General features: G+C 39.5%; 1 protein-coding gene across 1 annotated transcript in view; it reads left to right on the top strand.

Moving 5' to 3' along the window:
• The window catches only part of LOC122732001 (sodium-dependent phosphate transport protein 2B-like), a 52,615-nt gene extending 34,657 nt beyond the window's left edge, over positions 1-17,958 (top strand). Inside the window, exons 7-13 of the mRNA XM_043972215.1 lie at positions 1,408-1,603; positions 2,312-2,407; positions 2,884-3,004; positions 11,454-11,621; positions 14,149-14,265; positions 14,389-14,513; positions 17,368-17,958. Of these exons, the coding sequence (XP_043828150.1) occupies positions 1,408-1,603; positions 2,312-2,407; positions 2,884-3,004; positions 11,454-11,621; positions 14,149-14,265; positions 14,389-14,513; positions 17,368-17,958 (1,414 nt within the window). The remainder of the gene's footprint in view (positions 1-1,407; positions 1,604-2,311; positions 2,408-2,883; positions 3,005-11,453; positions 11,622-14,148; positions 14,266-14,388; positions 14,514-17,367) is intronic.
• Positions 17,959-18,252: the final 294 nt, after the last annotated feature.

Genomic DNA, 18,252 nt, shown 5'->3' with positions numbered 1-18,252 from the left:
CCCTGGATCTTCACAATTCCTGTGAGATATACTTGATGGTTATCCCCATTTTTTATAACTGGGGAAACTGAGGGAGATGAAGGTCAACTGACTTGCCCATTGTCACACAGTCAGGAAGTGTCTTAAGACTGTGTTTAAACTTAGATCTTCCTGACTCCAGACCCAGCACTCTCTCCATTGTGTCACTTCTCTATATAATAGATAGGACATGTAATATAGAATATTATAGAATATCCATGTGATATATAATATAATGTGATATTATGTAATAATAGCTAGCATTTATGATTTGGGTCCAAAGGCTTAGCTTTAATATTTATTTACAAAGCACTTTATAAATATTGTCTCCTTTTAGCCTCACAACAACTCAGGGACATAGGTACTATTGTTGTCCCCACTTTACATGTGAGGGAACTAAGGCAGGTAGAGTTTAAGTGACTTATCCAGGGTCACATTGGTAGTATGTGTTTGAGACTAGATTGGAACTCCAGTCTTCTTAATTCCAGGTTACAGTATTTTATCTACCTTGCCACTTTGGCAAGTCAACTAAAGGTATATTGGAAAGGTCATGGAGTTTACCATTTATTACCTCTGTTGACTATGGGCAAAGTCACTTCTTTTTCTCAGTTTCCTTATCAGCAAAAACAAACAAACAAACAAAAAAGTAGGTAGTATAGAAGTCTATACTAAGACCTCTCCCAGTTCCAAAGCTATAATCCTATTTATGATTCAATTCATCCTTGATAGGATAAACATATTTGCTCCCCCTCATGACTGCTTGGGTCAGGCATATTTTGTGTGTGTGTGTGTGTGTGTGTGTGTGTGTGTGTGTGTGTGTGTATGTGTGTTGTGGGGGGTGGGTAGGGTGAGGCAAAGATCACTCTAATGATTAATCAGGAGGCTTGGTCATTACTACCAAATCTGCCACCTACTCCCTGTGTGACCTTGGTTGAGCAAATTGCAAGAAGGTTTCCTTGTCAGTGAAATGGAAACATTAACAATCTGGTCTGCCTACTTCACAGAAGTATTGCTCCTAGATAGCAAAGAGCTTTGAAACAAGAATCTCTACAACAGTGCAAGAGGAGGTGGTATTATGGTGACGTGTGTAGACAATGCTGTCTTTCTTCCTCAACTGCTCTGTTCAATTGGGGGGGGGGGCACCTGGATCCATGATTTCATTGATGTGGGGAAACTTCTAATGTGGAAATCCCCCAGGGCTGATGCTGATTGGCAGCTCCAGCAGTGGCTTGGCTCACTTTGTTAAGTGACTTGCTCATGGTCCTATAACTAAAGATGGCACTTGAAGCCTGACTTTCAAGCCAGTTTTTTCTCGTTCTGCACACAGTAAGCCCTGTGAATTAACTGTCTTGCTGCTCTTTCTTTCTTTGGGTTTTCTCCTTCCTCTAGGGCTTTTGCAGGAGCGACTGTCCATGATTTTTTTAACTGGTTGTCAGTGCTGGTGCTGCTGCCTCTAGAGGTGATCACAGCCTACCTCTTCCATCTCACCAATATCATAATAATGTCCTCTAATATCAAGCGTGGAGAAGATGCCCCTGAACTCTTGAAAGTCATCACGCAGCCCTTCACAAAACGTATTGTGCAGGTGGGCATCAAGACTCATTCTGATTTTAAGTCTAAGTCCTTAAGAGGGTAAAACAGCACTTGTGATGAACTTGGTTCCTTTCATTAATTTCCTTTCCCAGTCTGGTAGTACTAGTTGGATGTCTCTCCTACTTGCATCTTTCTCATTTCATTGCCCTGGATGAGTGGAGCTAAAAAACAAGCACTGGGTTGCTCTGAGTACCACATCAGTAGAGTTTTGTTCCTTACCACCATTCTGGCCAAAGCAGACACTCAACTGTTCTACAATTTTGTGGCTAATGACTTTTTTTCCTTTATGATGTTGACCTAATAGTATTGTCCTTCAGATCAGGTCAAAGAGGAAGCCCTTTTCCAAGGGGTGCCTCATAATCAAGAAGTATTAATTAAACCCCTCCTATGGACCAGGCACTAGGGGATACAATGTCAAAAATGAGACCCTCATTGGCCTCAAGGAGCTGGTGGTATACTGGGCCCCCTGGAAAGGGGCAAAAGGATTTATCTGTCCTGATCCTAGTCAAACTAAGATGAAGCAGGATCTCATGTAAGGGTAGTCCTCTGGAAATGAGACCAGTCTGTATCTCCCTTTTGTACACATATTGTTCTTCTCTTCTGTGTGCTCGAGCCTCTACGAGAGTAATTAACCTTTCAGGCACAAATCATAGCTGAGGCACAGGCTAACTCTTTTCCCTCTGTTTGTTGCTTTCCCCAGCTGAATAAAAAAATCCTGATTGAAATTGCCACAGGAAATGAGGTGGCAAAAAACAAGAGCCTGGTAAAGATTTGGTGTAAAACTTTTAAAAATATGGTAAGTATCAGAAAATGATTCAAAGGACATAGATGGGAGATTGAGAATTTTCTGTTCCTCTTGTGATGTTGAGGGACTGATTACAAGTGCTATTGGTTTTCTATAAATTTAGTGCCCTAGACCAAAGCTCTAGTCACCCTGCCCTAGTTATACCTCAGACTATGGGGCAGACAAGGATAAAGCAATTGACCGCCCGGGTCCCCATTCTGAGATAACAGTGCTCAGTCTGAGTGCAGCTCAGCTGGCCTTCAGAAGTAAAACAGATGTTCTATAGGTTCAGCAAAGGGTCTGTGGATCAAGCATGAAGGTTGAAGGTCTTCTCTGGGGATTATGAGGAGGGAGAGGTAGAAACAAGGGGGAAAGTTGGGGTTCAATGACTAGTGGGGTCATGTCTTCAGTCCTATAAATTGCATCTTCACATAATAATACCATTCTAAGTAACAGGTATTTTTTCCCTCCTGTATGGTGTCATCTAGACTATAAGCAACGTTACCATTCCCTCACCAGAAAATTGTACCTCTCCCCGTCTGTGCTGGACTGATGGGAACATGACCTGGACCCTCATAAATATATCATATAAAAAGAACGTTGAAAAGTGTGAGTAGGAAATCAACTGGAAACTCAACTTACCTGAATTTCTAAAATCATTCTTCATTTTCTTTTTGTTTGTTTTTGTTTTGTGGGGCAATGAAGGTCAAGTGACTTGCCCAGGGTCGCACAGCTAGTAAGTGTCAAGTGTCTGAGGCCGGATTTGAACTCAGGTCCTCCTGAATCCAGGGCCTGTGCTTTATCCACCGCACCACCTACCTGCCCCCCCTTATTCTTCATTTTTGCTAGGAAGACAAATGCAGGACAAAAGAATTATCAGATAAATGAGACCTATGAAATACAGGTATATGAGACTTGGGGAGATATGTCAGTCATCAGCAGGCTTCTTCACCTTCTCTTGTCAGCAACTGATAGCAAGATGGTCCATGATAGAAATTTGTTAGGACTTATTCTCCTGTTTTTCCAAACAGTTCATATACTATTGGAATCAATTGTTTTTTAAATGTTTAAATTCACTTGTGAAATCATCTGGCCTTCCAGATTTTTTCTTAGAATTTTACTGATGGCTTGTTCTATTTCTTTTTCTAGGATGGTGCTACTTAAGTAATCTATCCCCTATTCTGTTATTCTGGGCAATTTATATTTTTGTAAATTTTAATCAATTTTGCTTAGATTGTTAGGTTGATTTGCATATAATTGGGCAAAATCATTCCCAATAATTGCTTTAATTTCTTCTTTAGCAGTTTATTCACCCTCTTCATTTTTGAAATTAGAATTTAACTTTCTTTTTTCTTTTTTTTAAAATTGAATTAACCAATGGTTTGTCTTAATGATTTTTCCATAAACCCAACTTCTAGTTTTATATATTAGCTCAATGGTTGTCTTACTTTCAATTTTATTAATCTCACCTTTGGTTTTCAAGATTTCCAATATGGTACTTAATTGGGGATTTAAAATTTATCCTTCTTCTAGTTTTTTTTTTTTTAGTTGCATGCCCAATTCATTGGTCTGCTCTTTCTCTATCTAATTTATGTAAGAACATAGAGATATAAATTCCCCCTAAGTACAGCCTTGGCTGCATCCCATAAATTTTGGTATGTTGTCTCATTGTTGTCATTCTCTTTAGTGAAATTATTGATTGTCTCTATGATTTGTTATTTGACCCACTCATTTGTTAGGATTAGATTATTTGATTTCCATTTAATTTTTAATCTATCTTTTCACTGCCCTTTTTTGAATGTAATTTTTATTGCATTATGATCTAAAAGGGGTGCATTTTAAATATTTTTGCCTTTCTACATTTGATTGTGAGTTTTTATGCTCTAATATATTTCAATTTTTGTATAGGTGCCATGTACTACTAAGAAAAAGGTATATTCTTTTCTGTCCTTATTCATTTTTTTCCAGATATCTATTCGATCTTATTTTTCTAAAATTATGTTCACCTCCTTAATTTTCTTGTTATTTTTGTGGTTAGATTTTTCTAGTTCTGAGAGGGGAAAATTCAGATCCCCCAGTAGTATAGTTTTATTGTATATTTCCTCCTGCATTTCTCCTTCAAAAATGTAGATGCTATACTATTTGTTGTACATATATTTAGTACTGATGTTACTTCATTGGCTATCAGCAAGATGTAGTTTCCTTCCTTATCTCTTTCGATTGCTTGTGTTTTGTCTGAAATCATGATTGTTACCCCTGCTTTTTTTTTTAACCTCAGCTGAAGCAGAATAGATTCTACTCCAGCCCCTTCCTTTACTCACTCTTATAACCAATATATTGTAGGATTCTGTTGTTTGATTCACTCTGCTATCTGCTTCCATTTTATGAATGAATTCTTCCTATTCAAATTCACAGTTATGATAGATTTCTATAACCAACCTAGTGTTATTCCCTCAATGAGTAAATTCCAATGAGAATAAAGTTCAAGCAATGTCCCCCCATCTTTTCATCCCCTTTAATAGATCTTTCATGCCTCTTCAGCTGAGATAACTTACTCCATTCTACCTCTCCCTTCCTTCTGCACCCAGTGTAATTGTCTTTTTCATCCTTTAATTTTTTTCAGCCCATCAAAATCACTTTAAACCCACACCCTCTGTCTGTCTGTCTGTCTCTCTCTATATAATATTAATAAGAATACACACACACACACACACACATATATATATATATATACATATATATATAATTATTCCCCTAATGGTGATATAGTTCTTAAGAGTTACAAATACTGTCTTTCTATATAGGGATGTAAACAGTTTAGCCTTACTGAATCCCTTTTGTTTTCTTTTTCCTTTGTACCTTTTTATGCTTCTCTTGAATCTTATATTAGAAAACCAAGTTTTTGTTCAGCTCTGGTCTTTTCATCAGGAATGCTTGAAAGTCATCTATTTCATTGAATTTTCATTTTTTTTTCACCCTGAAGAATTATACTGTTTCACTGGGTAGGTGATTCTTGATTGTAAACCTAGTTTCTTTGCCTTATGAAATATCTTATTCCATGCCCTCTGGTCCTTTGTTGTAGAAGCCTCTAAATCCTGTGTAATCCTGAATGTGGTTTCATGTTATTTGAATTGTTTCTTTCTGTCTGCCTGTAGTCTTTTCTCTTTGACCTGGGAGTTCTGGAATTTGGCTAAAATGTTCCTGGAAGTTTTCATTTTGGAAACTCTTTCAGGAGGTAAAAGGTGAATCCTTTCAATGTCTATTTTATCCTCTAGTTCTAGGATATCAGGGTAATTTTCCTTGATAATTTCTTGGAAAATATGATATCCAGGTGCTTTTTTTTGATCATGGCTTTCAGGTAATGTAATAATTTTTAAGTTATCTCTCCTGAATCTATTTTTCATGTCAGTCATTATTCCAATGATATATTACAAATTTTCTTCTAGTTTTCATTCTTTTGATTTTGTTCGATTGATTCTTAATGTCTCATTAAATCGTTAGCTTCCACTTGTCCAATTCTATTTTTTTCCTTTTTTTTTTTTTGCAAGGCAATGAGGGTTAAGTGACTTGCCCAGAGTCATACAATAAGTGTTAAGTGTTTGATACCAGATTTGAAATCAGGTCCTCCTGAATCCAGGGCTGGTGCTTTATCCACTGTGCCACCTAGCTTCCCCCTCCAATTCTAATTTTTAAGGAGCTTTTTTCTTCAGTTAGCTTTTGTACCAACTTTTCCACTTGACTAATTATACTTTTAAAGAAGTTTTTTCTTCATTAAATTTTTGTACATCCTTTTTGTGCTTCCTTTTTCAAACTATTGACTCCTTTTTTTCATGATTTTCTTACACTGCTTTCATTTCTTTTCTCAATTTTTCTTCGACCCCTATTATTCGATTTTTAAAATTCTTTTTGAGTGCTTCTAGAAGGTCTTTTTGGGTCTGAAACCAATTCACATTTTGCTTTGAGGTTTTGCTTGTAGATGTTTTGATAACTGTTGTCCTCCTCTGTTTTAGTGTTTTGATCTTCCTGTCACTATAATAACTTTCTGTTTTTTGTTCTCTCTCCAACCCCCAGCCTATTTAATTACTTTTAAAGTTGGGTTCTATTCCTGGAGTGGAGGGGTTACTGTCCCAAGCTTCTTGTGCTAGGGATTGCAGGCCCTGGCTGCTTGTCTGGTGCTTTACCAGGGCCATAGGGGTGCCTGGCCAATTGTCTAGTGCTGTACCAGAGCTATAGGAGGCTTAGTCAATCTCCTGGTGCTGTGCCAGGGCTGTGAGGGGCTTGAACACACGCCTGGTGGTATGCCAGGTACTGCAGGGTCCCTGCTGTTGCACCAGGGCCTCAGGGAATAGGGGGTGGAGCTCTGGCTACTCATATGTCACTGACCCATGCTGGGGCTCAGCACCTCCTTCTAGCTTTCTAAGGTATAACCTGCCCTGGACTGTGCTCTCCCATCCCCCTTTTTTTTTTCTTTTGGTTTTTTTCTGTGCTCTCCTTTTACATGAGTGAGACAGACCTTTCCTGCCAACCTTCTAAGTTGTCTTGGGAAACTTGAAAAATTGTTTTATCCTGTCTTTTTGTTGGTTCTGCTGTTCCAGAATTCATTTTGAGCTATTCTTTTATAATTGTTTGGAGGAGAACTTGGGAGAGTTCAGACAATTTCCTGCTTTATTTTTCTATCTTAACTCCTGGAAGTCAAGGGTACTTCCTCACGTTGTAGATTTTAAAGCACCATCTAAACGTTAGCTATTATTGTGTTGATGTGACTCTGAAGCTATATTTAACCTGTTTTCTTGAGTTGCCATATTTTCCAGAAACACAGAACCTGAAGTGTAGAGGAGGCCCTGCAAGAGCCAATGATGAAGGGCCCCCCTGCCCCCGAACTGACATAATTTGCAATTATCAACCCTAATTGAACTTCCAGTATGCCCTTGAAGGTGAATCAGCTACAAAACAAGTGCTAGCCAGTCTGCATCAGACTGATAAACTGCTTATGCAGCTGGGACCTTTTAGATAAGCAAGGACATCACACCTCCATGGTCCACCAATTCCCGAGGGGGGGGGGGGGCTAGTGCCCCTCCCCCTCCTTCTCATTCCCCCTCCTTTTACTACCCCTTTTCTCCTCTCGTGTCACCTACCATATGGGAGGGGAATGACCTTCTCTCCTCCTGTGTGACCTTCCCTTTTCAATGTAACCCTTAAACACCCATGACTTTGTCTACAGTATTGGGTTCCTTTGTATGTTGTATAAAGGATACCTAACATGCATGTCTTCTCCTATCTCTTGTAATAAAATATGTTACTGCTCAAGTCTTTTTGGAGTAGTGACTAAAAGTTGACAATTGTTATTATTACTACATTATATAGAATTTTCAGTATACAAGGCACTATATTATATTTCCTATACAATTAAACTGAACTGGCAAGTAAACAAACTCAGGAAAATCCAGTCTTGGAAAGGAGGAGAATGTCATCTATGGTGCAAAGATCATAGAATGTTAGAGCAGGAAGGATCCTTTGAGGTCATTTAGTCCAACCATCTCCTTTTACAGAGCAGGAGACCCAACACCCAGATAGGTGAAGGAACCTGCCCACTGTCACAGAGAAATTAGCAGAAAGAAGAATCAAGATCCAAACCCAGGACGCCTTTCTTCAAATCTAGTGCTCTTTCTACCATGTTAAATTTTTAAAAAATGTTTCCCATATAAATATTTTATTATTTTCCAGTTACATTTAGAGATAATTTTCAACATTCGTTTTTTATAAGATTTCTAGTTTCAAATTTTTCTCCATCCCTCCTCTCCCTCCCCCCTCCCCAAGACAGCAAGTAATCTGATATAGGTTATATATGTCCAATCATATTAAACATATTTCTGCATTAGTCATGTAATGACAAAAAGGAAAAACCTCAAAGAAGAAAAACAACAAGAACAAAAACAATAGAAATAGTATGGTTCGATCTGCATCCAGATTCAACAGTTCTTTTTTTTTTTCTGGATTTGGAAAGCATTTTCCATCATGAGTCCTTTGGAACTATCTTGGGCCATTGTATTGCTGAGAAGAATCAAGTCTATCACAGTTGATCAACACACAATGTTGTTGATACTGTGTACAATGTTCTCCTGGTTCTGCTCATCTCACTCATTATCAGTTCATGCAAGTCCTTCCAGATTTCTCTGAAATCTGCCTGCTAATTGTTTCTTACAGCATAGGAGTATTCCGTTACATTCATATACCACAACCTGTTCAGCCATTCCCCAATTTATTTATTTATTTTTTTGGTGGGGCAATGAGGGTTAAGTGATTTGCCCAGGGTCACACATTGTAAGTGTCAAGTGTCTGAAGCTGGATTTGAATTCAGATCCTCCTGAATCCAGGGCCAGTGCTTTATCCACTGTGCCACCTAGCTGCCCTCCATTCCCCAATTGATGAGCATCCCCTCAGTTTCCAGTTCCTTGCCACCACAAAAGAGCAGCTATAAATATTTTTGTACATGTGTGCCTTTTTCCCTTTTTTATGATCTCTTTGGGAAAAAGTCCTAATAGTGGTATTGTTGGGTCAAAGAGTATGCAAAGCTTTATAGCCCTTTCAGCATAGTTCCAAACTGCTCTCCAGAATGGTTGGATCAGTTCACAGCTCCACCAACAATGCATTAGTGTTCCAATTTTTCCACAGCTTCTCCAACATTTATTATTTTCCTTTTTTTGTCATATTAGCCAATCTGATAGGTGTCAGGTGATACCTCAGAGTTGTTTTAATTTGCATCTCTCTAATCAATAGTGATTTATGACAATAGATAGCTTTGATTTCTTCATCATAAAACTGCCTGTTCATATCCTTTGACCATTTCTCAATTGGGGAATGACTTGGATTCTTATAAATTTGATTTAGTTCCCTATATATTTTAGAAATGAGGCCTTTATCAAAAGTACTGGCTATAAAAATTGTTTCCCAGTTTTATGTCTCCCTTCTAATTTTGGATGCATTGCTTCTGTTTGTACCAAAACATTTTAATTCAATGTAATCAAAATCATCCATTTTGCATTTCATAATATTCTCTATCTCTTGTTTGGTCATAAACTGTTCTCCTTTCCAAAGATCTGAGAGGTAAACTATTACTTCCTCTCCCAATTTACCTATGGTATCACCTTTTATGTCTAAATCATGTACCCATTTTGACCTTATTTTAGTATAAGGTATGAGATGTTGGTCTATGCCTAATTTCTGCCATACTCTTCCAGTTTTCCCAGCAGTTTTTGTCAAATACTGAATTCCTATCCCAGAAGCTGGAGTCTTTGGGTTTATCAAACACTACATTATTAAAGTAATTTACTATTGTGTCTCCTGTGCCTAACCTATTTCATTGATCATCCACTCTATTTCTTAGCCAGTACCAGATAGTTTTGATGACTGCTGCTTTATAGTAAAGCTTCAGATTTAGTACAGCTAGCCCACCTTCCTGTGCGTTTTTTTTCATTATTTCCCTTGATATTCTTGACTTTTTGTTTTTCTAGATGAATTTTGTTATTATTTCTTCTAGCTCTATAAAATAATTTTAGGTAGTCTGATTGGTTTGTCACTGAATAAGTAAATTAATTTAGGTAGAATTGTCATTTTTATTATATTAGCTCAGTCGATCCATGAGCAATTGATATTTTTCCAATTATTTAGAGTTGATTTGATTTGTGTGAAAAGTGTTTTGTAATTGCGTTCATAGAGTTCCTGAGTTTGTCTTGGCAAGTAGACTCCCAAGTATTTTATATTGTCTACCATTATTTTATTTTTATTTATTAAATTTTTTAATAAAAGTATTTTATTATTTTCCAGTTACACGTAGAGATAGTTTTCAAAATTTGTTTTTATAAGATTTCCAATTTCAAAATTTTCTCCCTCCCTCCATCCCTCAGACAGCAGGTAATCTGATATAGGTTTATATATATATTAAAAAAATATATATATATACACATATACATATATATAATAACATTAAACATATTTCTGCATTAGTCATGTTATAAGAGGAGAATCAGAGCAAAAATGAAAAACCTTAAAAAAGAAAAACAATAGCACCAAAAACAAAATAAATAGTATGGTTCAATCAGCATCCATATTCCACAGTTTTTTTTTTTCTGGATTTGGAGAACCTTTTCCATTATGAGTCCTTTGGAACTTTCTTGTACCATTGTACTGGTGAGAAGAATCTAGTCTATCACAGTTGATCAACACATAATGTTGATGATACTGTGTATAATGGTCTTCTGGTTCTGCTCATTTCACTCATCATCAGTTCATGCAGGTCCCTCCAGGTTTCTCTGAACTCCTCCTGCTCATCGTTTCTTACAGCACAATAGTATTCCATTACATTCATATACCACAACTTGTTCAGCCATTCCCCAATTGATGGGCACCCCCTCAACTTCCAATTCCTTGCCACCATGTAAAGAGCAGCTATAAATATTTTTGTACATGTGGGTCCTTTTCCCTTTTTTATGATCTCTTTGGGAAAAAGACCCCAAAGTGGTATTGCTGGGTCAAAGGGTATGCACAGCTTTATAGCCCTTTGGGCATAACTATCACTACTTTAAATGAAATTTCTCTTTCTATCTCTTGCTGCTGGACTTTGTTGGTCATGTTCTACCATGTTATATTGAGTGTACAGGGACTTAATTGTCAGTTAAACTTCCATAACCTTCCATTTCAAGTCTCTGTGGGAATAAAAATCAGCTTCCTATAAAAAGGTCGGGACCATTACTCTAAATCAGAGTCTCAGGGTTAAATGTTATTTGAGTTTAAATTCCTTTCCCAAGATTTCTCCTGAATCTATAATCTTTTTCTGAATTGGAATCATTTTACATAAAGCATGGTGCTTTATACAACACCATCTACCCAGATCAGGTGATGAGGAGGCAAAGAAAGATGATTGGGCTGCGATGAAATTCTTAGAAAGAGAAACCTATCAGAGTCCTAGAAAAGACAATGCTAGCTCCAAGGAAACCTTCTGCTTTGATAGGCCTTATTAGCCATGAATCCTCTTGCTAAGTGGTTCTTCCATTTCTTCCAGGCAATCACTTATTTGTGGGTGTCAAACTCTCTGATACCAGCATTGGACTTATCCTTCTACCTATCTCCTTGATGGTCCTGTGCACCTGTTTGATCTTGATTGTCAAGGTTTTGAACTCTGCACTCAAGGGACCAGTTGCTACAATGCTTAAGAAGACCATCAATACAGGTAGTCATTTCACCCTCCCTGTGGCTTTCTTTGTGGTGTGGGGTGGGGGGAGGGGTGTTCTTTTGGAAAAGGAAAAAAAAGACACATGGTAGCTCTTTTCCCATTGTGGTACCTGAGCTCCACATCTGACCCATTTGTCTGGAGGCAAGAACTCCAGAAGGATCCAGAAGACCCAGGTTTCCACTTGGATTTTTCTCTTCCTGATTGACAATCTTGTAAATCCATGCAGTCTCCTTTATTTTGCATTTGTATTATTTGTCCTGGTAATGTTCCTGAGCCCAACAGAAGGCTTATTGCTCTGATGTTCTGTCCTGAATAAGAAAGAACTGGTTCTGGAGGGTCTGGCTTAGCTGTACAGAGAGATCTAGGAAAATATATGCTAGCCTATGCCACATTTCCCACACAGGGATTCTTCACAAGATCTTGATGGGATCTCCCTTGGGAGACTAAGAATAGTAATGATGATGATAATAAGAGAGGCAGCATGATATAGTAGGTAGAGAGCTGACTCAGAAGCCAGGAATATCTGCGTTCAAGTCCCACTTTTGACACATACTTGTTGGGTGACAAAGTCACTTAACTCCTTAAGAGCTTGAAGCAACTCTTTAAGACTCCACATTATAGAGAATCTGCCAGCCTGCATTGGAAGAAGGAGTTTCTCCCTAGAGCTGCCTAAGCCAGAGAAATCACAGCACAGGTCCCTTTCCCTGTCCCCTAATAAGTGCTGTGGAGCTCTGAAGTTTGCATATCCCTTATAGACATCCATACATTCAGTCTTCACACCAGTCAGCCACATGGGCATTATTATCCCCACCTGAAAGATGTTCAATGATTTGCCCAGGGTTACAATACCCAAGGTGGGATTTGATCTGGGTCTTTCTGATGCCCAAGTCCATCCTTCTTGGTCAGGCACTTATTAACTCTGTCATCTTGAACAAGTCACTGAACCCACATGAGCTTTGTGGTGCAATAGAAAGTGCATTAGATTTGGAATCAGAGGCCCTGGGTTCAAATGATGCCTCTTCTATATGCTGTTGGGCAAGAAAATGAAGGTCTCTGGTCCTCCAGTTCTCCCTCTGTAAAATGAAGGGAGATGGAACTAGGTGATCTAAAGTCTCTTCATTCTCTAGTCAACTAATGATAGTGAAACTTCTAAAGATCTATTATTTACAATGTCCTCATCAGGAACAGTACTTGTATAACTTTTTTTTTTAATGATTTTAAAAATCAGATCATAGGTTCTTCAAACTTAGAGAATGAAGAGACCAAAACAAAAAAACGACAAAATTTTTGATGAACAATGGGGATTGTCTTGGCTCTTCTCATCAGTGCAACAATCCAAAACAGTTTCAAAATCCAGTGTAAGGGGGCAGCTAGGTGGTGCAGTGGATAAAACACCGGTCCTGGATTCAGGAGGACCTGAGTTCAAATCCAGCCTCACCTGACACTAGCTGTGTGACCTTGAACAAGTCACTTAACCCTCATTGACCCCCACAAAAAAACACAAAAAACAATCCAGTATAAACAAATGTTGAAAATTATCCTTATATGTAATATGTAACTGGAAAATAATAAAATAAAATTGAAAGATTTTAAAAAAAAGAAAAGGGCACATAGGCCTAGCATACAAAATGGCACAGTGGTTCGAATGATGGGCCTGGAGTCAGGAATATATAAATTCAAACCCTGCCTCAGACACTTATTCTTTGTGTGGCCCAAGGCAAGTCACTTAAACTCTGTCTCAGTTTACTCACTTTCCTACCTTTCAGAGTTGTTGTGAGGATCAAATGAGATAATGTCTGCAAAGTGTGTGGCACAGTGCCTGGTGTATGGTAGGCAACTAATGCTCCCTTTTCCTGCCCCCACTCCCCACCACATAGAGAATTAACAACATGCAGCGATTCCTATTGATTCTTTTTTTTTTTTTTTTTGCCTCCCTCTTAAGTGCCATTTCCCACATCTAACCTCAAGGGGAAGCCTATGATATTTCCCAATAAACCCTTTTTAGCCTTGCCTTCACTTCATGGTCAACTGTCCCAATCTCATTCCTTCCCTGGCTGGCTTGTTGTGCATTAAGATACTGATAGTACTTGGGAAAAATGAGTTGCTCCAACCTCTGACTCCCACCTGGACTGTTACAAGCAAGGAAGCTGAGGTGCAGACCTGGGGCAGTTTGAATTGATCACTGACCCAGCTGTGGCAACGATGGGGGGATGGGAAGGGGGATAAGTATTTATATTATGCCTACTATGCGCTAGACTTCTTACAAACATTATCTCATTTGTGCAAAGAAAAGTAAAATAAAAGTCATTTTTAGAACATTGGCTGAAAGCTCCTGAGGACCCATCTCCCCCCAGGAACCTCTTTGCTGACTGCTTTTAATTGCCTTGGGATCTGTTTCTGATAGAAGTTTAGTAAAAGGACTGTTTCTGGATGGACCTTGGAGGGATCTCTTGCATCAGATATAAAATTGTCCCATTGAGCAGAACAATTGTAGAAAGTGTCTGTTTCTTCTCCTGTTTCCCAGATTTCCCCTCCCCTTTTGCCTGGCTGTCAGGCTACTTTGCCATTCTTGTTGGAGCTGTTTTGACCTTTATTGTGCAGAGTAGCTCTGTGTTCACCTCTACAATCACTCCTCTGATTGGTAAGTGCTCCCTTCCTCTGCCTTTCCCTTTGTGCCTCCCCATGCCTCCATTTTTACATTTGGTCCAGCCATGCTCAATCATTCCCACCCAAGACTGAATCCAGTGTTTCTTTTTTCCCTTAGGCATCGGTGTGATCAGCATTGAGAGAGCTTACCCTTTAACCTTGGGCTCCAACATCGGTACCACCACCACTGCCATCCTGGCTGCATTAGCTAGCCCTAGACGTAGTTTATATAATTCACTCCAGGTCAGGATCCACACTTGTGAATCATTACCTCTTTGAATTCTTAACTTACTACTAAATAAACGCCCTGGTTTCTTCTTATCAGATGCTTCATATCACAAGGAAACATTTATTTCCCCTGAGGTCTTACCTGCCTCAGAATGGAGGTCTGTGGGCTAGAAAACCATCCCCAGCTAGTCTTCTCAAAAGCTGAACTTTCTACACAATGACCAGATATCTTCAGCTTGTACCTATAATGAATTAGGGATGGTGAACAGATACATTCACCCCCCACCTTGTCCCCTGTCCCCCACATCAAAGGTATAGATAACTTCCCCCTCTTTGCCCTCTTACCAGTCAGAAAAGGTGGTATAGTAAGAAGAACTTCTGACTTTGATGTCAGAAGACCTGAGTTTGAATCCCATCTGTATTACTTGCTAGGTGACTGGTCTAGACCCATGTTTTGTGTTTAGGCGAGGAAGAGATGACTGTTAGTTACCTTGAAGGATGCTGAGGCTCTGTTTGGGCAGAGAGCAGGAGGAAAGGGGAAGGATATGAACAAAGGTCCTGGGGATATATCAAGTGAAGGAGCATCTCTGAAGAACCAGTTTCACTGCAATGGATGACAATGGTTGTAGCAGTAATTACATTAATAATGATAATAGGACTTGTATAGACATCATCTCCCTTAAACAGCAGGAGGTAGTGCTGACAAAGGCAGATGGGGATCAAGTTCTAGAGGGCCTTGAAAGTTGAACAAAGGATTTTGGTTTTATTTTCATGATAATAGGTATTGGATTTCAGGGTGGGACATTACCAGAGTTTTGATTAAGGAAATGTGTATGGGGGATATATTAGAGCCCAGAGACCATCCAGGGAGAGCCTTTTATAGTAGGCCCATGTCACAGAGCTAGAGATGGATGAACTTTCAGAAATCATCCAGTCCAACTCCTCCCCGCCACACACACCTCATTTTATAGATGAGGAAATTGAGACTAATATTTTGCCCAAGGTCACACAACTAGTACTATTCAGAGGAAAAGCAAAATTATTTCCCACCATTCTACAAGTCCAGTTCACCAAAAAAGAAGATCTGGTGGTGTCATTAGGAATGAAAGGAAGGGGTGAATACAAGAGCTACTGCAGAAGGACTTGGAGAGTGATCCCTTGGAAGTCAAGAGAGAGGGAAGGGTCAAGATTAAGATTTGCAGCCTAGACAAGGCAGGATTAACATTCTCCAGTGTAGGGGCAGCTAGGTGGTGCAGTGGATAGAGCACCAGCCCTGGATTCAAGAGGACCTGAGTTCAAATCCGGCCTCGGACACTTAACACTTACTAGGTGTGTGACCCTGGGCAAGTCACTTAACTCCAACTGCCTCACTAAAAAAAAAACCCAACAACAACAACAACAAAAAACATTCTCCAGTGTAAATATTGTCTCAAGAGGCCCCTGTCTTCTCCTCTTCCTCTCCTCTCCCAGGCAAAGGAGGCCAATTGTACCTGCTGGTGTTTATGCAGGTCAGTCAATGGCTGGGTAGGAGGTAGGTGACAAAGGAGTGAGGGGGGCAGGGTAAGGAGTAGAGCTTAATTCAGAGCATGATAAGTCAATGAAATTAAATTTGTAAAACAATGAATTTCAAAACTGATTTTGAAAACAATTATAATAAAAGTCTCACTGTTCTGGAATGCAATAATTTTTTTCTTATTAATTTCATTGCTTTTTACTCACTGGTACTTAATTCCATTTGGAATAATGTTTTTAATTAACTAAATTGTTTTGAAAATCACTGCTTTGGAACTCAGCAAAAGTGGCTTAAAATATCAGCTTTGTTTTGTAAGCTAGGACTCCAGCCCTTCACATGCATTTAGTTCCTTCCTGTCTGCCTATTTTCAAAGAGGCCCATTTTCATAGGACCTTTGAGATCATCCAGTCATCCTTTTGTAGATAGGAAGAGTGTTTTGCTGAAGGCCAAAGTCATGCAGGTAGTTAATGGCATAACCAGAATTCAGAAGAATAGAATGCAAGCTTACTGGGGACAGGCACTTGTCTTTTCTGTATCCCCAGCACCAAACATAGCACTTTATATATTTGATGTTGTTCTCCAGATGTTTCTGTCTCTCTGGGACCTGATTTTGGGGTTTTCTTGGCAAAGATGCTAGAGCGGTTTCCTATTCCTTTTCCAGCTCATTTTACAGAGGAAAAATGAGGCAAACAGGGTTAAGTGACTTTCCCAGGGTCAGATAGCTAGTAAATGTCTGAGGCCATATTTGAACTCAGGTATTCACAACTCCAGGCTCAGAACTCTATCCTCTGTGCCACCTCGCTGCCCACCATGGCCTTTATGCTTTGCATTTAGGAGAAACTTAATAAATGCTTGTTGACAAATTATAGCTAGGACTTTAGACTCCATATACATTGTTCTTTTCATAAGCACTCTTATTTATAGAGTGCATTAAAGTTTCCAAAGTGCTTTACAAAATGATCTCATTTGATGTTCACAATAACCCAGTGAATTAAAGGTTCTATTGCCATCTTCACAGATGAGCAAAGTGAGTCTAAGCAAGGTTCTAACCCAAGTCTTCCCAACTCCAGGTCTAGTGCTGCCTGGAAAGTCACACCTAACGTTTCCATTCAGCCCCTGCTGCTCTGTATTCTTGCGAGACTGAAGAAACCGGACTAGATGACTTCTGGTGTCCCTCTGGTCTCTTAAATTTATGAATTGATAATGACAACACTTGTGATGATAGTTTCTGTGACACCATTGATCTTTCTCTTCCCCTCTCATCACACTTACCTCCTGATTTCCCTTCCCTCTCCCTGATTAACTCCCACTGTATACTGGATGAGTTTTCATCTTGTCGAATCCTTTTGATTTCAGATTGCCCTGTGTCATTTCTTCTTCAACATCTCCGGTGTACTGCTGTGGTATCCACTGCCTTTCATGCGCCTGCCAATACGTCTTGCCAAGGGCCTAGGAAATATCACGGCCACCTACCGTTGGTTTGCCATTTTCTACTTGATTATCTGCTTTTTCCTACTCCCATTGATAGTGTTTGGCCTCTCCCTAGCAGGTTGGCCCGTGTTGATGGGTGTAGGGATACCCTTCCTAATAGTGGTGATCTTAATAATGTTAATGTGGGCCTTGGATGCTCACCATACATTACCCCTCTGGATGCGCTCCCTACAGCCTTGGGATGATATGATAACTGTCTTCATGGACACATGCTGCCAGAAAAACTGTTGCTACTTCATTGGCCAGTGCTGCCAATCCATGTTCCTGCCCTGGAAATGGAGCTCTTGTAAGGACCAGGGAAGGAAGACTGATCCCCAAGAGACCAAGGAAGTCCCCATCAAGGTCTCTGAGAACGTTGAAGATGCTGAAGTCATAATAAAGAAGTCTCAGTCTTCGGTCAACACACAGGAGAAAAGCACACCCCTGAAGGTTTCTCGCAGCAGCATGGCCATATAGTTGCAAAGTGAACAAGAGGGGAAGAGAAAAGATGGGACTATTTCTTGTTCTGCCTGCCCTTCCTCCCTTGAAGAAGGGCACAGTGGGGCAGATGGTTAACTATCCATTGGACATTTGCTATCCCTACCCTCCACCTGAACCCAAAGCAATGTCAGGTAGGGCTGCCTCAGCATTGGCAGAAACAGTGATCAAAGCACCATCCTTACCAGAGCCCCAATTCTCTCTCACACGATTCTGTTCACTCAAAGGCCTGGGACAAAAATGAGCTAGGCCAGTTGTTCACACTCTCTCCAG

The sequence above is a fragment of the Dromiciops gliroides genome, chromosome 6 (assembly GCF_019393635.1).
Source record: "Dromiciops gliroides isolate mDroGli1 chromosome 6, mDroGli1.pri, whole genome shotgun sequence".
NCBI lineage: Eukaryota > Metazoa > Chordata > Mammalia > Microbiotheria > Microbiotheriidae > Dromiciops > Dromiciops gliroides.
The sequence above is the reverse complement of the archived record's forward strand: the minus strand, read 5'-3'. Positions and strand labels throughout refer to the sequence as shown.